Source organism: Pogona vitticeps, chromosome 2 (genome assembly GCF_051106095.1).
Source record: "Pogona vitticeps strain Pit_001003342236 chromosome 2, PviZW2.1, whole genome shotgun sequence".
Taxonomy (NCBI): Eukaryota; Metazoa; Chordata; class Lepidosauria; order Squamata; family Agamidae; genus Pogona; species Pogona vitticeps.
The window spans coordinates 90173548-90192127 of NC_135784.1; the positions used below are offsets into that span (position 1 = coordinate 90173548).

The window sequence follows — 18580 nt, forward strand, 5'->3', positions numbered from 1 at the left end:
TTATTCTTTTCCAGCTGCATACGAAGCAACTAAGGGTAGAATATTTATTCATAAGAATGTGCAATCAATGCTGCATAAACTCATTCCCTAATACTTCTCTTAGAAAAATAGTTACAGAAATGGTTCCTAGTTATAACAAAAATGAGAGGGCTTTAAATAAAGGGCTTGCATGATATCGTCAGAGGAATCTCAAGTTTCCAAATTAAGCTCCAAATCAGGAATGGATAAGGAAAGTGCTGTTGGACCACTTTCCCAACTGTATCAGAGTTCATACTAACTTTTCCATTGTTTTAATGCTTGATAAATGTTTTTAACTTGATAATTATCAGAAGACCAAATGGTTTGGCAAAGCAGCCATGACTGCATATCAAATACAATTTGCTGTAGTGGTAGTACACTTGAAGGTGATATGCTAATTGTTCAGTTCCTCCCACGCCAGATGACTGCAATGGACTAATTTATAGCTGTATCTCCCCAAACTCTTACATCTTGCTCCTATGGTTGTTCTTGGATATTATACAGTCTATTATACCTCAATAACTGACATAGAAGATTTATCACTTTCTCTCTGGTCAAGAAATTTTACCCAAAGCTGTTATTTAGCTCTCTGTGGTTTAGACAAGAAAATTACCATTCAGAGGACAACTATACGAAACAATTGGGACTAATGCTAGGGAAGTAACTAACGGGGAAGGGTGACAAGGTGATTAAGGAATGGAAATGTCAAAATCACCCGAATCACGGAAGATTTACCAAAACCAAGTCCATTCTCTGGGTGGAAGAGTCTACCTTATTTCTGATACTTGTATGCTGATAAACTAGCACACTGCAACATTAAAATCTTGTACTATTTCCTCCCCCTGGGAAAAATCCATCTCGGTTTCTAGAAGTAAAACAACCATGCCTATTGTGTGGGTTTTTTTAAAAAAAATATTTGGATGTAAGAGAGTCCGTCCTTTCAAGAGCCCAAATTAAGGGCATGGGGCAAATGCATAACAAAGGACTGACTGCACCAGTACGTAGAAACATTATTTATTTCTTCCAAGTTCCCTCCTACTCCAAATTGAACAGATGAGAGCCAGAGAAACGGCAAACAACAAAGCTCTGTATGACATAAACACTGCCCAGGCTGACAAAGATGTCCCAAGAGTAGGTTAAGCTATAGACCCTATTAACTTTGTAAACAGATTTTTTGCATTTGATGTGGCCACACTGGCTGGCAGACTCTGCATTCTTCTGGGTCTGACATTTAGTGTGTGGGCTTCCAGATTAACAGAGCAATTTCGCTTACTGCCATCAACACTGCTTCAGACCATTCTGAATGATCTAAGAAGGAAGGGGAATTCGCAGTTTACCTCATGGTGCTGCTTAACCTCCTCCTCTCCTTTCAGTTGGCTTGCCCAGTATGATGTTGCAAACAGAAGGGGAGGCAGAACTGCAGGGAAACAGGACTGGTTTGCTTAAACACTTCTTTTGTCCATCAATATTGTATTTGAATAGGAAGCAACCACAAGAGCATGTTTGTCTACTTGCTACTTCATCTTGGGCTGACCTGAGAGCAATGGCACATCATTAGAAGGAATCTGGCAGGGTGCAATAGCATTGTGTTTCACTTGTACCAGAATATAAGCTGATCCAGTAGATGAGAACCACAAAATGTATACCTGGAGTACTCGTGTCAGGAAACATGGATCAGGGCAAGTTACAACTGTTAAATGAATTTTATGTAAAGTAGCAAATGTATCTTGCCTGTCACGTAGAAATATTCACATATGTACACAGTAAGATACTCTGCAGTGCGAAGCTTACCTTCTTACAAATCTGCACATTATATTTTAAAATACTGATAACATGCTACAGGATACAGGATATGGATTCCATCTCTGCCCCTGAATATTTTAAACCTGCAAGACACGTTATTTCACAGTAAACAAATTGAACAGTTGAGTTTGAGTCTTTAGTGTGTGTTAGCGGAATCTTAGGTACTAATCCTTGACTAGGGTCATTCCATGATACCTATACCCCCTCTTTTCACCTGAGAAATGATGGAAGGTTTGGTTTAGTAATCTGGCAAATGCAATAGCAATAATGTCTTGATCAGTATTGCCGTACGGTATTTGACTTCTGAATGTAGGAATGTTGCAAGAATGTTCTTGACTGTTAATAATATCTGCAAAGCAATGCTTTAGGAAGCATTCACACACTATGATGAATCATGGTTTCTTTTTTCTCAGATTCTTCAGCCTATCTCTGCATTCTGAATTATTTCTTTACTTTTTTATCAGTCTTCTGCAACTTCACACTACGGGTCTCCCTTAGATTTACTACAGGTACTAGCACAGCCAATGAGTGTCAGGAATTGGAAAGCTTGGGGACCTCACAACCCTGCAAGGCAATCCTCAATGCAGGAATTCAACTATATTAGAAACAGTAGTTCTATTTTATTTTTGCAAAATGATGAATAGCTTACAGAGATACACTTTACCTTCACTCAAGCCTGATTATTTTTAAGTCATAAGACAAAATCATATCCATTTACCCAATCTTCCTCCACAGGGATCTGAAGATCATGTGAAAGGGGAAAATGTAAATCTTAAAAGCACTATTCCAATCACACTCAGGTCCATTTCACACATTATGCAGATGAAAATTTAAGTGCACTACCATAGGGAGCTGCAGAGAATCACACCTCCTCCTGTAATGTATGTAATTCACAGCTCCATCCAATTTAGTATGATTTTGTCCTCTCCTGGCAGTCCTCCAACCTCATTCCATATTACCCATAAAGACCTCCATTCCCTCCTGAGTGAGGAGAGGAGAAAGAAAACATTCCTTTTTTTCTGTTCATATAGAGGATCCATGTTTCTCTGTCTGGAAAGTGATCAAAGGGTATCCCACTGTATTTGGAACATAATGCCATATGTCATTAATGACCTTTGGTCACTATAAAACATAAATAAGATAAGAGCCTGTGTCATTCAATTTTTCTGTGAAACTTTATCTTCCTCTGCACCTGAATGGCAGGAAATGGTGAGCCCCCTGTACTGTAGATGAGAAGATAATTAAAATCTACACACTGTTGGCAACAAGTAATTGGAAAGTTTGATGACTGTGGTGGCTTGATAGGTCAGACTTATTCTATAAAGCTAATTAATTAAATTATGGCTTTGCCCTGCAAGAAAACGACAGGAAGGTTTGCAAATGTACCGATATGAATCTAATGAGATCCTGAGACACAGCTCTCCCCCCCATCCTTTACATCATTTAGGTACACCCCAAGGCTTTCTAGGTGCAATGAAAATAAAGACAAGGGTTAATGGTGCTCATTATTTAATTGTATCTCTCATCACTTTCTTCCAAATGCCTTCCAAAGAGACAAAGCTGCCACACTCATGAGGATTAGGTCTGAGGAGGTTTAGTTGCAAATTACGTGTGGAAGTTGTGTCTGTACGGTATAGAAAGACTCCTTTAAAAATGAAACAAGTGGTGGTGGGGTAGGGAGAAGCCTACACTTCTAGTGACTACTTCAGAAGTCAAACTTTAAGAATGGTGGACATCATGCTGTCTTCCAAGACAAAGAGCCATGTATAACTATTGCACACACTACTTTTTTGTGGTGGACATCTAAGCTATTTCAAGTATATCCATAAAACTGTAAACTAAGAATGTTAACAAGGCCACATGAGGAGTCAAAATAACTTGATTGGCTTTGGATTTTATACTTCTTGACAAAGAACAGGAGCCGATGCAATTTGCTGCATGACTTAAGGCCACAAAATGGCACAGGGCCCTCAATCAATATCACTGGATCACATTTCATCTGTATAGTTGTTCTCAGACCTTTTCTCAGGTGAGGATGTACATTCCATGTTGTGTTCTGAATGTCTCTGTTCCCTGATATAAAGCCCCATAATGCAGCTTCTTTCACTTACTTCTTTCACATATTTCTGACTGTAGGGTAAAAGTGGTTTAAAGGCATGTTCTCTGCTTTTGAATGTATCCGCTTACCATGAACTGAGTTCAAAACAAACTACTGCTGGCATGTTATGCTTCCACATCCTCTGGCAAGAACCACATCCACCGTGTCCACAATGAGCCAAAGGACTCATAGCAAAAGTTTGCTGTCCTTGTGTAGCAGAAATGAAACCAAACTACCACCACTCTCTCTAAGGAATCAAGTGTAATAGTTCTGAAAGAAAGAAAGAAAGAAAGAAAGAAAGAAAGAAAGAAAGAAAGAAAGGAAGGAAGGAAGGAAGGAAGGAAGGAAGGAAGGAAGGAAGGAAGGAAGGAAGGAAGGAAGGAAGGAAGGAAGGAAGGAAGGAAGGAAGGAAGGAAGGAAGGAAGGAAGGAAGGAAGGAAGGAAGGAAGGAAGGAAGGAAGGAAGGAAGGAAGGAAGGAAGGAAGGAAGGAAGGAAGAAAGAAAGAAAGAAAGAAAGAAAGAAAGAAAGAAAGAAAGAAAGAAAGAAAGAAAGAAAGAAAGAAAGAAAGAAAGAAAGAAAGAAAGAAAGAAAGAAAGAAAGAAAGAAAGAAAGAAATCTGTCTTTTAATTCTAACAGAGCAGGTCTTATTGGCCAGAATGTCAAAAAACCTCAGCTTGGGATTAATTTATTTGAAAAGTATACTCAAAAGGTATCACAATATAGGAGCTGCTGGGCATCCAAGCCTTTTTAAAAATCTTGCTCTAAACATATCCTATTTTTATATTTGCTCAAGAATAGCGTATTTCCCCCCATAATGCCACGTCCTGCTCTCCATTCCAACATCATATTGTATGTTTATTGGGTATCCTTTGACATTTCTGTGACAACCCCAGACCTACTGGGATATGCCACAGTTTCACTAAGCTGCCACCAACCATTCCCTGTAAGGAGTCACACAGACCAGGAATGGATTTTTAACAAATACAGGAATAAGGTTTATTTAAATAACACACAGGGAAAATAAAATGATCAAGTGAATAAGATACAGTAACGTGGCTTAGTCTCAATCATACATACACCAGTCTGGTTCACACAGAACACCTTTCAATAAAGCACAGACCCTGAACCTATCAGTTCTGGCTAACCATACAGACACCTGAACCTATCAGGTTGGTACTGACTGACACACAGTAGTACCCTGTCTGACACACAGACTCCCACACCAGCTTCTTCTCTCAGCTTCTCCTTCAGCTCCTCCTAAACTTCTCCACACACGCTCCACATATATATACAGTACAGCCCCTCCTCCTGATGTCCCGCCTTCCACTCCCCATAGGATGGAACTTTCCCTCCAACCCATGACAGACAGGTAACATCAGTGCTGTATGTAACACCTCCCCTCTTTATAAGTTGTTTTGTAGGGGGAAAGCTAAGGTGCTTTTCTCCAAAAAACAACCTGGATCCAAAACATACAAAAACAGTTATACATTAACATACAATACCATACTTACTCTAGGATAAACATATCAATTAGGCATTTAAACTTTTACCATTTACAATACATCAAGTTACCTTTATTCATACAAACCAGGCATATTTAATAACCAGATACATTTAACCTTTGGTCACCAAAATATATACATAGTCCATGTTTCTTTCGCCGTCTTCATTCTTCGGGTCTTCTTGACAAGGCGTCAGCAACACAGTTCACTGACCCTCTGACCACCTTCACTTCAAAGTCATAGTCTTGCAGGTTTAAAGCCCACCTCATAAGTTTACTATTGTGGGTTTTCATTGTCTTTAACCATTGCAGTGGTGAATGGTCAGTGCACAGAATAAAATGTCTTCCCCAGATGTAAGGCTTGGCCTTCTGGATCGCGTAGACTATGGCCAGGCACTCCTTTTCCACAGTTGCCAGATGTCTCTCACCTTTCTGGAGTTTCCTACTCAGGTAGGACACTGGATGCTGGTCACCATTCTCATCCTCCTGGCAAAGAACTGCTCCTACCCCGCTGTTAGACGCATCGGTGTAGATGATGAACTCCCGGTCGAAGTCTGGAGCACGCAGCACTGGATAGTTGATGAGGGCCTCCTTCAACCTCTGGAACGCCTCCTCACAGTCGCTGGTCCACGGGATGCGGTCATCAGTCTTCTTCCTCGTCAGATCGGTCAGCGGAGCCGCAATCTCGCTAAACCTTGGAATGAACTTTCTGTAGTAGCCCACCAACCCAAGAAATGAATTGACTTTTTTTTTGGTGTTGGGTCTAGGCCAATCACGAACTGCTTCTATCTTGGCCTCTAGGGGTTTGATCACTCCTCCCCCTACCATGTGACCCAAGTATTTTATTTCTGGGCTACCCAGCTGACACTTGCTCGCCTTTACTGTTAGCCCTGCTGCACTTAACCTCTGCAGCACTAACTCCAGGTGTTTCAGGTGATCTTCCCAGGTATTGCTGAAGATCCCTATGTTGTCAATGTAGGCCACAGTAAAGTCACTGAGCCCTGCTAAGGTCTGGTCCATCAGCCTTTGGAATGTGGCTGGTGCATTTCTGAGACCAAAGCTCAGGACTCTAAACTCATAGAGACCAAAAGGGCTGCAAAAGGCGGTCTTTTCTTGATCCCTGGGATCAATTCTTAATTGCCAATATTCCTTTACTAGGTCCAATGATGAAATGAACCGACAACCCCCTATGGTTTCAATCAGGTTGTCTAGCCTGGGCATTGGGTAGGCATCAGGAGTGGTTACGCGGTTTATTTTCCTGTAATCTACACAAAATCTAATGCTCCCATCAGGCTTGTCCACTAGGACTATCGGAGAGGACCAAGGACTAGAAGAGGGGACGATTATATTCTCCCTAAGCATCTCGTCCAGCTCCTTCCGCACCTTGTCCCTATAGGGTCCCGTCACTCGGTATGGGGATACTGCTTGCGGGGGTGCATCCCCTGTGTGGATCCGATGCATCACTCCCTTCACTATCCCCGGCTTATTGGAAAACACCCTTTGATATTTGATGAGCAGCATTTTTAGTTCTTGCTGCTGGTCTTGGGTGAGTGCAGGACTGATCTTTACCTCATCTGGGTTGTATTTTACTTCCCCTCTACCCTCCCAGAAGGGTAATTCAGCTTCCTCACTCTCAGCTGCTTTTATTGCAAATAAAACCCTCTGTTCCCCTCTGTAGTAGGGTTTTAGGGCATTCACATGTACCACCCTCCTTGCTTGGTTCTCCTCCTGCTCTATAAGGTAGTTCAGGTCTGACATCTTGGAAATGACCCTATATGGTCCTGCCCATTTGAGCTGCAGTTTATTCTCTCTGCAGGGCCTAAGCCAAAGCACTTCCTCCCCTGGGTCAAAGTGCCTCTCCCTGGCTTTGTGGTCATACCATGTTTTCTGTCTGACCTTCTGAGCTTGCAGGTTTTCTGCTGCTAGCTCTAGGTTTCTCTTTAGGTCATTCATCAAGGTGTCTATATATGTCACAACATCTTGTGGGTCATCCTGGGTGATCTGCTCCCAATTTTGTTTGATTAAATCAAGGGGCCCTTTCACCCTTCTCCCAAACAAGAGTTCAAACGGACTGAACCCGGGTACTGGCTTGTGGCACTGATCGATAAGCAAACAAAAGGGATTGCAGCTTCTGGTCCCAATTGTTTGGATTCTCTGCCAAGTAAGCCCTAATCATGCGCATTAGAGTCCCATTGAACTTCTCTGTTAACCCATTACTTTCAGGGTGATAGGCAGTGGTTTCCTTGTGTTTAATTCCACAGATTTGCCATAACCGTTTCATGAGCTTCGATGTAAACGATGCGCCCAAATCCGTGATTATTTCTGAGGCAAATCCCATCCTGGACATATACCCCACCAAGGCATCTGCCACTGTGTTAGTTTCAATGTTAGACAAGGGAATGGCTTCAGGGTACCTCGTGGCATGGTCCACAATGGTGAGAATGAACCTGTTCCCCCTCTTTGTGGCCTTGGGCAAAGGTCCCACAATATCCACCCCTATACATTTGAACGGAGTGTCAATCACAGGCAAAGGGCACAACTTTGCTTTGGTCCTGTCACGGTTATTCCCCTGCCTCTGACACACATCACATTGTTTACAGAACTCCTTGATCTGCTTCCCTATTTCAGGCCAGTAAAAATTCTGTGTGATTCTCTGCTGTGTTTTGTTCACCCCTAAGTGCGCAGCAAACATGTCAGAGTGCCCCCTTTGTAAGATCATGGGGCGATACTTTTCAGGTACCACTAGCTGACTTCTGATCCCATCTCCCCCTTTTGAGATATTCCTCAGGGTCTCTCTATATAAAATTCCCTTTTTCTCTCGAAATCTCACTGGGGTTTCAGGTGTTAGCTGGGCGTCTGTCACCTGTTCAAAACACTTTCGGAGAGTGGCGTCTGCCTTTTGCTCTTGGCCAAATCGGCTGTCTGTGGTTAAGGTTTCCACCACAGCCTCGGAACTCCCCTCTGCTTCCGTCTCGGGCTCATCAGTACTCCCCTGAACTGTCCCCGTGGTGGCTTGTGAACGTGTAATCACTAGCACCCGTTTCACATGTTCAGCCAGGTCATTTCCCACGAGCACGGCTGCTGGCAGAGTCGATGAAATCGCTAGCCGCCAAACTCCCCTCCAGCCTTGAAAGTTCACAGGTACCTCAGCTACTGGCAGCGAGATCACCTGTCCCTCAATCCCTGCCACCTTTAGGCTCTCATTCGGGATTATATACTCCCTAGGAATAATATCTGGATGGCACAGGGTCACCTGGGAACAAGTATCCCTTAGCCCCCTATACTGATGGTCAAGTATTCCTACGTCCACTCCTGCGGTTTCAAACAACTGTGAATCTGTTCTCACTAGCAAGCAGCACTTGACCTCCACAAGAGGACCATTTTCCTCAGCCTGATCAGCAGATGTAACTGTTCCAGATTGAGTAGCCATGGCAACAGGCTCCCTCAGCGACAAGGAGCTTTGCTCTTTCTGGACACAGAACACAGCTTTTGGCTTGGTTCCACTCAAATCATGAGGCACATTTCCTTTTAGCTGCTTTAATTTCTCACACTCTGAGATTAGATGGCCCTTTCCTTGACAGAAATAACATTTTCTGCTGTATTTTGAGTCTTTCTCATCTTGTTTTGGTTTTCCCTCCAAAATCTGAGGTCTTGGTTTCGTGTCTGAGGGCTTCCCTTCACCATGGGCCCCTCCCACTTGCTGGTTTCTCCCCGGTCCCTGAGAGTACTTGCTGTAGGTTTCTTTGGGTTTACCTACAGATTTCCCCTCACCTAAGGGCTTTCTTATTTGGGAAATAAAATCTGCGATTTCGGCCGCTTCGGCCACAGATTTCGGTTTCCTTTCCCTCACCTGGAACTTCAGTTCCCCATGCAGGACTGAATAAAACTGTTCCAGCGCTATCAGGTCTTTGAGCTGCTGGTAGGTCTCTGTCCCCTCCTGAGATAGCCATTTCTCTAGCAGCCTCACGAATTGGGCCCCCACTTGGGTAAAAGTCTGCTCTGGTTTCTTTGTGAGCGACCTGAATCTTTGCCTCAGCTGTTCCGCATTTATCCCATGTCTGGCAAACACCAGTTTTTTAAACTCTGCGAAATCTTTCAGCAGTTCCTCTGGCATCTCTGCATATACTTCTGCCAGGCTGCCACTGATTAAAGATCGCATAATGGTCATCTTCTCAGTTTCCCTTACTGAGAAGTCCACAAACGCTCTTTCCACGAGGGAAAAGAACACCTCAGGGCAATCTCCCTTGTGGTATACAGGGAATTTCTTCAGGTCAGTTTTAGACAATTGGCCTCCCTCAGAATCTCTATTGTTATTATTGTTCTGATTCATCAGTTCCAATCTTCTTAACTCAAACGCCATCCTTTCTTTCTCCAATTCAAATTGTCTTTGCCTCTCCCTTTCCCTTTGCTCCATTTCCCTCACCCTCAGTTCATGCTGTTGGGCTAGGAGCATTTTTCTGAGTTCTGGGTTCTGCTCTCCCGTGCTGTCATCCTGCACTGAGCCAAATTCATCCTCAGAACCTTGGTCTACCTGGGGTTCCCTCACTTCACCCATTTCTGCCATTTGGCTTCGAGTCAAGGGCATAATCCCCCCCCAGAACAGGCTGCTTTCAAAAGTCAAGCCTCAAAATAAAGCGACCACTTTTTTTTCTCTTTTGCCTCAGAACCAGCCTTCTATAGATTGCTGCTGTTCTTTCAGCACTAACTTGCAACTGTTGCCAGCCAGAGTCCACCCCCCTCTGCTAGGCCTCTCAGCAGACAGGCTAGATCACTGCTACTTCACTCAGCTTTGCCTCAGCTTTTTCCCGCCAAAACAGGTTGCCTCAGAGCTCCCTAATCTAGTCCCACCAATCTGAGGTTACACGTTCTTCCACTAGCCTACCTCCCCGTGAGGTAAGCCTAGAAGATTACCTACGCGCTCTCAGATTGTCCCTGACTAGACCCCCCTTGCTCTGGGCACACTTGCCAAGGCTTTGCTGTACCACTGGACAACTGGACCAGTCGTATCCCACACGCTGGACACCAATCAATGTGACAACCCCAGACCTACTGGGATATGCCACAGTTTCACTAAGCTGCCACCAACCATTCCCTGTAAGGAGTCACACAGACCAGGAATGGATTTTTAACAAATACAGGAATAAGGTTTATTTAAATAACACACAGGGAAAATAAAATGATCAAGTGAATAAGATACAGTAACGTGGCTTAGTCTCAATCATACATACACCAGTCTGGTTCACACAGAACACCTTTCAATAAAGCACAGACCCTGAACCTATCAGTTCTGGCTAACCATACAGACACCTGAACCTATCAGGTTGGTACTGACTGACACACAGTAGTACCCTGTCTGACACACAGACTCCCACACCAGCTTCTTCTCTCAGCTTCTCCTTCAGCTCCTCCTAAACTTCTCCACACACGCTCCACATATATATACAGTACAGCCCCTCCTCCTGATGTCCCGCCTTCCACTCCCCATAGGATGGAACTTTCCCTCCAACCCATGACAGACAGGTAACATCAGTGCTGTATGTAACAATTTCACTTTGATGTGCTATTTTAGAGATACATGTAGCTATTTAAGTCATGTTGATGTGCTATTTTAGAGATACATGTAGCTATTTAAGTCATGTTGTTGAAACCTCTCAGCAGTGAGTTTGTGTAGAAAAAAGCACAGCCACTGATCAGGCGGCAGTTGAAGGACTTTGTCTTCCTTACTAGAGAGAAACCCTCACCTAAAAGGTAGAAAACCAAAAGGGAGTACAATCAACAGGGATTAATTTGAATTGCATTTTACTCTAGGTGCTGATTTTTCTTTGGTGCTAGGATTCTTCTCTCCAATGTAAAAAAAATAAATGACAATGTACAAATTAATCCTGTTCACATTTTTATCATATCCTTCCACCAAGACACTTGGGTTCAAAGTAAAAAGGAAACTGAACAGTCTCAAAGTCTGTTGAAGCATAGCCAGTTCTCCATCTTACTAAGAAATCCCATATAGGCTCAACTGCTCCTTTTTAGCTTAAGGGCATGGCAATTTTGACCTTCAGGCATTTTGGACCACATTCCCCTTCATCTCCTACTTTTGGCTATGCTGACTAGGACTTCTGAGACATGAATTCCAAAACATCTGGGGGACCAAAACTTTTTCCACTCCATTATAGACAGTAGCAGTGCCACCAATGTCATTAGCAAGTAGATAGGGAGTTATGCTTGATCAGACTTCAGAGTTGGAGTGTTGATCTAATTTTACACATTTTTAGTATCCAATTTTTACATCAAATGATTCTGACATTGGCAGGAGCTCTGTTATGGGATACACATACAAGGTGAATAGTGCCATGTTGGAATCAGTGGCAGTGGCAAGTAGCTTGATTCTTACTTCAGATAGAATAGGGGCTCAGGTTGTCCCAGAGTAAACATCATGACCAGCACCAATCTTAAGGTTGGCATAATTAAATCCATCCCATGTTATTTCTGGAAGAATTCTTACATCGTGGAAAAGTAACTTTTGGAAAACATAGTTGAAACTCTGTTGCACAGCTCCTCTATCTTTGGAGATTTTGGGTTGCATGTAATTTGTTGCATTTGAGTCACATGCACCCCAAAACTGCCTTTCATTAATGGCAGCTAGTCATTATTTTGTGTCTAATTTTTGCTCAGAATGACATCATCTCCATTGTGGGCATGAACCTGTGCAACACGATTTTAGCCCAAAAGTTTCAGATTCCCTCAAGTAGTATGGCCAATCACTATGTAGGCTGTGAAATGCATTGAGCTACAGTCTAAAGAGTCAAGTTTCCAAGTTCTGAGAATTATCCTGTATGGCACAAAGGACATTTTTGCAGATTTATGTTGGAACACTGTTTGTGAGTGTAAAGCTTTTACAGGCACCCTTGTGAAACATCTAAAGTTTATATGTTTGCTTAAGACCTTTCGTTAGTTGTCTGACAATTAAAGTTTTCTTGGTTACATACAGATTTAAACCAATTAAATTCATAATTCCAGTAAAACAACGCTCATTAAACAGCAGAACAACCCATTTAGACAAGAACAACCATAGCTAACCATAAATGTCTATGCATAAAGAAGTCTTGAGTTTAGAATATTTAATCTAGTTTGGGTGTCAATGATGCAACAAAGAACCCACAATGTGGTAAAACATCCTGGGTTTTATCCCCTAAACTATTTTTGGTTGGTTTCCAAAACTCTACAATATTTTGAAAAAACTAAAATAGTTAGCAACTGAAAATAATCCAGGGATAAAGATAATGCATGCTACATAAGAAAGAAAAAAGAAAGTATCCATTAATCTGCAGAAAGAGGAGTGTTTAGAACCAGTGTTATTGTGTGTGTGTTTTTAAATACACAGCAGAACTTCATGGCTGATCAGTACCAGTATGTTTGAAATTGATAACCAACGCTGAGTCAGGAAAATAAGATTCCCATAATCACTTTCCTCCCCACATACGTACATTCATGTCACACTGGTTGTTCTGTCTTCTAGCTTTACAAAATACATCACAACATGTTTCAATGAACAAAGAGCTTTGTTCACTGAATGAAAGTTGGCCTCTGACTAATTAACTCTTCAGTGGCCCTTTCTGAGGAAATAATAAAAGCAAACTGGGAGCACATGTACATATAAAGTATATTTTATTAGATTAAAATTAAGAATAGGAACAACAAATTGAGAGGTATTTAATCCACAACAACACATTCAATGCACTAAGGTGCAACAATCTATTTTAAAAATCCTACTCAGAAGTCATTCACTCAAGGAAAGCTTGCCTGAAGAGAAAAGTGTTCAACTCCTTGCAGAAGGACAAATAAAGATGGGGCCAGTCTAAACTCTGGTGGGAGGGGGTTTCAGACTCTGGGAACAGCAACAACGAAGACTCTCTCCCATATCTCCACCAGTGAAGGTGGCAGGATTGAGAGAAAGGCCTCTCTTGATGATCTTAACAATTGAGCAGGCTCATAAAGGAAGATGTCCTTCAGATAGCTTCACTTCAAGCTAGTCAATACTTCAAAAAAGCTCCAGTTCATGAATGTGAGTTATTGCTTCTGTGTCCATGACTCAAAATATCAGGAAATGGTTCAATAGTGCCTTGCAATATTGTGTCCTCATTGAAAACAGAAAAATATGCCAAACTTTAGATAGCAAAGGCCAGCCTGAATGTGATGACACCAATGTCAGTAGTAAGAATGGTCTATAGGACTCCTTCTTGTGATTTTAAACATAGGTACACTTTTTAGCAATTCTACTCTGCCTTGAGCCACTTCATTTGGAAAAGGCAGGGTAGAAATAAAATTTTTTAAAAATAAAAATATATAAAGATGTGTAGTCAAAGTCCTATGTCAAACAAGCATTTTACAGCCCCATGTCATTTAAACGGTAAGATAGATCAACTTCAAATTTTTTAAATAAACACACATAGTAGAAAATCCTTTCCTTTACAGGAAACTATAGTAGATATTTGAAAAATAACTATGGAATTTGTTCTGAGCCACACAAAAAGTGGTAGCAAAACAATATCATGAGGGATGGAGTTGGAAAGTTTTTAGAAAGAAAAATTAAATTTTTTAATGTGCTTGCCTAAACTTTTCCAAATTTAGCACATTTAGAGAAAGCACATGCTGTCTAAAACTATTCACTCAAATACGATATTGATTTAAGAAAACTATTCGAAAGTCATAACTTTATTTGGACTCCCCCCTCTTATCATTATTGTCTTATGGAATGCTGTTTTCACTGGTCGCACCATACAAGAGATGCACTCCTGTACACCTCTAATAATTCATGTACATGAGGCAGAAATTATAGTGACTATTCTAAATTTGGATATGTGAGCTTTTAAAAAATAATGTGGCATTTCCCCCAAGGTTTTTTTCTTCTTCTTTCTACTCTCCCAGCCCCTGTGAGGGGGGGGGTCACTAATGGCCTGGGTTCCCAGGCCTCTGGACAGCAGACGACAGGGATGACAGCTGTCCACAGAGAAATCGACACCTGTGGAAGGAGGAAATGGAGGTAGCTGGCACAAAGGAGGAGGAGCTTGGGGGCTTCCTTGGGAAGACTGGGGGAAGATGTGGAGACCTTGAAGGAGGAGGAAAAAACCTGGGAGAGGCTGTTGAAGTGTGGTACCCCTACTTCTGCTTCTTGGAAGAGGTTGAAATCAGGCTGGAGGAATAGCTCCAAGCTGTAGACTCTTAAGCCCTGCCAGGTAAACAGAGGAAGGAGTTGCAGACAAGGGACCTTTACATCAGGACTTCTGGAGCCCTCAAAGCCACCTCTGCATCCTTTGTGCCCTTGGAGTCCTACAGGGCAGTTCCTACTCTAGCCTAGTTATAGCACTGGTATCAAAAGCATCAGTGTGAAAGAAGAGCTTCAGAAGAAACAAAGGAGTGAACCCACCTCTACCAATTGTTTTACAAAGTACTCAGACTGGGGTTAGGATGCATCCTCCTCTCCCATTTTTCAAGACCAGGAGGACTCTCAGGGACCCATGTGTCATTAGCAGCTCACAAAGGGAGTTGGTGTCTCCACTTCTGATTCAGTGTGCCTCTCTGAGCAAATAAAGCTTATTTCTGGTTATTTTTACAACTTGGAGTCTGTGGAAATATTGCTAGGAGACCCTGCAGCCACTGGCACCACTGAGGGTGGGTCTGGCATCACTCACACAGGCACCCCATTTATTTTATCTTGCATGATCCATTGTGACTATTTATACTCAGACTTATTCTATGACTGACAGAACTGTTGTTGTTCAGTTGTTAAGTTGTGTCCGACTCTTTGTGACCCATTGGACCAGAGCACACCAAGCCCTCCTGTCTTCCACTGCCTCCCGGAGTTTGGTCAAAGTCATGTAGGTAGCCTTGATGATTGTCCAGCCATCTCGTCCTCTGTCGTCCCCTTCTCCTCTTGCCCTAACACTTTCCCAACATCAAGGTCTTTTCGAAGGAGTCTTCTCTTCTCATGAGATGGCCAAAGTATTGGAGTCTCAGCTTCAGGATCTGTCCTTCCAGTGAGCTCTCAGGCTTGATTTCCTTCAGAATGGATACGTTTGATCTCCTTGCAGTCCCAGGGCACTCTCAAGAGTCTCCTCCAGCACCACAAGCATCAATTCATTGGCGGTCAGCCTTTTTGATAGATTGATATTATAGCTCTCTAAAGTTCTGAGTTTTATTATTCCTTGGTTCATTTCCCATAGTACTTTTCTGTTGCTCACTCTATTCATCCAATGCATTCTTAAAATCCTGCAGTAAATCAGTATTTCAAATAATTCCATTGAGGGGTAGCCTTTGTTAAAATCCAGAATTTCATGCCATATAAAAAACTGAGAATACATAACGCTATAAAAATAATAGTCTCTTTAACAGAAAGTGTATTGAATATGTAGACAAACTCACAAGAAGCAAGTCATTAATGTCATGTGGCAAATTCTTGACAAACAGAAAAACATGGTTGTTGTGGGTTTTTTGGGCTCTTTGGCTGTGTTCTGAAGGTTGTTCTTCCTGAAGTTTCACCAGTCTCTGTGGCTGGCATCTTCAGAGGACTGGAGTAGGAACTCTGTCCATGCTCTGTTGCTGTTTTTTGGATAGCTGAGTATTTATAGCTGTGGGAAGAGCTTTTGTCCTTTTCAAGAGACAGGGTGATCAGCCTGGTTTTGTTGTGATAAGGGGAAGAGATTATCTGTCACTGTGACTGATGGGTGTTGTTAGCTGGTCTTTTTTGTGCAATGATCCCGGGTCCTTGTGGCTGGGTGAGAATTCGTTGACCATTTGCAGGCTGTATTTTTCAATATGGGAGCCAGGCCTTGGTTAGTTTTAGACCTTTTCTGTTCAAGTTCTGCTGATGTTTATGGATTTCAATGGCTTCCCTGTGCAGTCTAACATAATGATTGCTAGTGTTGTCCAGTCCTTCAGTATTTTGAAATACCAATACCTTGCAGTTGTGGACAGGTATATATTGGAACCACAAAATGCAGCATTCACACCAGAATCAAAGAACATGAGAGACACTGCAGACTAAAACAACCAGAAAAATCAGCAGTAGTTGAACATGCCCTAAAACAAGCTGGACATGAAATTCTATTTCAAAATACTGAAGTACTGGACAACAACAGGAAGGATACAAAGAGTGTAAATTCTTGATGTGAATCAAATGTAACTTTTTGATGTGAGTGGTGGTACATTAAGAAATTCCTGTAAGCATTATGTGCTGCACACCAAGTCACATGACTCAGTACACAGCAAGTAACATCTACACAGATTTCTGAAATTATGGCAGTTTGATTCTGAAATTGTTTGCACAGTTTGCATAATTGTGTGACAGAATTGCAGCCAATATACAGGATCATGTATGGGTGAAGCTGCTGACTGGATAGCACAGTAAGTTAACAGAGGTTGGGAGTTCAATTCCCCACTGTGCATTCCAGAAGAATGGGCAAACTGCAGAACCCCAGAGCTGTCTCAGAAGACAGGAGTGGAAAACCACTTCTCAGTACCCTGTATCAAGAAAACCCTGTTTCTGACTACAAGACAGAAACAACTTGATGGCACATAATAATTATTATGGGTGAAGTACTTAAAACCCACATATGATAAATTCCTGAGACAGTTTATTTGATTACATTTATTGCAGAGTATGTTGTTTCATGTTTTATCATAATGAGCATGAAAACAAACAAATACATGTCTATACAGTTGGTACTATTGTGAGCCAAGCTCATTTGATGTGGAAACCTAAAGTTTAATTGCTTGATTTAAATTTGGTTAGTAAAAAAAAAAAAATGCAGGCTGAAACACTGCTCTTGTAATTATGTTAATTTATAACTGAAAAGCTAAATTTACAAAGGCAATACCATTAATTATTTATTTGCCCATTAAAACTGAATATATATTACCCAGCTAATTAGTTTCCCTAAGTCTTCCTCCTAAAAATTGAAAAACAGTTTATAAACTAATTTATACAAGGAGAAAAAAACAATCTCCTCTCCTTCCACAATGGATCTTCCAACTAGTTCTTTACATTAACTCGTTAAGCAGGTAAGGCTGCAGTTCTACATATACCTTGAGTAATGCATGATCCTACTGTCTCTGGTAGGGCATCTCAGTAACCACGGGATTTCTAGATTTCTCCCTTTATGGTTTGAGAAGTCTGTTCTGAGGAAAAGGAATCTACCCTCAAAAATCTCCTCTGAGAGGCTAAAGGCAGGTCCCTGTCAGTTCTCCTCCAGGGTAAGAAGAAGCTACATCAATGGAGCAAGTGGACCTACAAGTTCACTGTCCCTACAGTATAAGGGAGAAGAAATGCACCTGCCTTGGTGCCAGTGTAATCTGTTTCCATTTCACTGAGAAGTGGGGAGAACAACTGTAAATATAACAAGCAAAAAGTCACACATTAAGCTGAGGTGGGTGGGGAAAGAAAAGCTCTGTGCACCTCACCTTTTGACATGACAGCATAATTGAGTAGGAGAAATGAGGTCCTTCTACATTTCTTTGTCTCATGATATTTCTCTCACTCACTGGGACTTATTTGTATATATGCCTAGGACTGTGTTGCTGGGAAAGGCAGGTGTCAGAAAGTGATATAACAGTGTAGTTGGTTCTGAGCCAAAGCAGTGCAGGTGTAGCCATACTGGTGGCTACTGGTGAATGCAGTCCTAATTCAAGAGTGAAGATGACACACAGCTCAGTTTGTTCAGGAGTGAAGCTATCAAAAGGGATCTCAGAAAAAGCTGCATGCATTCATGTTGAAAGATCTACAGGCAAACACTAATTTTCAGCTGCTGCACAATGACTGACACAACAATTCTAGAAGAGGTGGCTGCCATAACATACACTGAAGTGACAGCAATCTTGCTGAAGATTAGTGTCTATGTCTGACCACAACAAGACCCTGTTAGTCAGGTTTCTAACTAAGACTCAAATGTAATTTTGGAGGTGGGGGGGATAATATTGCACTGTAACTGAGGGCAATGTTTCCATTAATATTTTAGCTTTCATTCCTCATAAGTTGGGTAATTAAGATGTTCAACATTTATTTATGCAGGCATGCTGAAAACAATAAGATCAGATTATTAATGGTTTCAGAACAATTAGTGTTGCATTAATATGTGATGAAAAGCTAATTTGCACATTGTCTGAAAAT

The 18580-nt window shown here is 41.8% G+C and overlaps 2 protein-coding genes across 30 annotated transcripts in view; both read right to left on the reverse strand.

The window, feature by feature from the left end:
- Nucleotides 1-10964, reverse strand: part of LOC144586791 (uncharacterized) — a 168235-nt gene extending 157271 nt beyond the window's left edge. Inside the window, exon 1 of the mRNA XM_078385602.1 lies at nucleotides 4816-10964. Coding sequence (XP_078241728.1) covers nucleotides 7484-10006 — 2523 coding nt within the window. The 5' untranslated portion in view covers nucleotides 10007-10964 and the 3' untranslated portion in view covers nucleotides 4816-7483. The remainder of the gene's footprint in view (nucleotides 1-4815) is intronic.
- Nucleotides 1-18580, reverse strand: part of SGCD (sarcoglycan delta) — a 631892-nt gene that overhangs the window by 419138 nt on the left and 194174 nt on the right. Inside the window, exon 1 of one of the 29 annotated variants that reach the window (XM_072990014.2) lies at nucleotides 1356-1524. The exons of the other annotated variants lie outside the window; for them this stretch is intronic. The gene's annotated coding sequence lies outside the window, so the exon portion shown is untranslated. Of the gene's footprint in view, nucleotides 1-1355; nucleotides 1525-18580 lie in introns of those variants that run through there. 29 annotated transcript variants of the gene reach the window in all.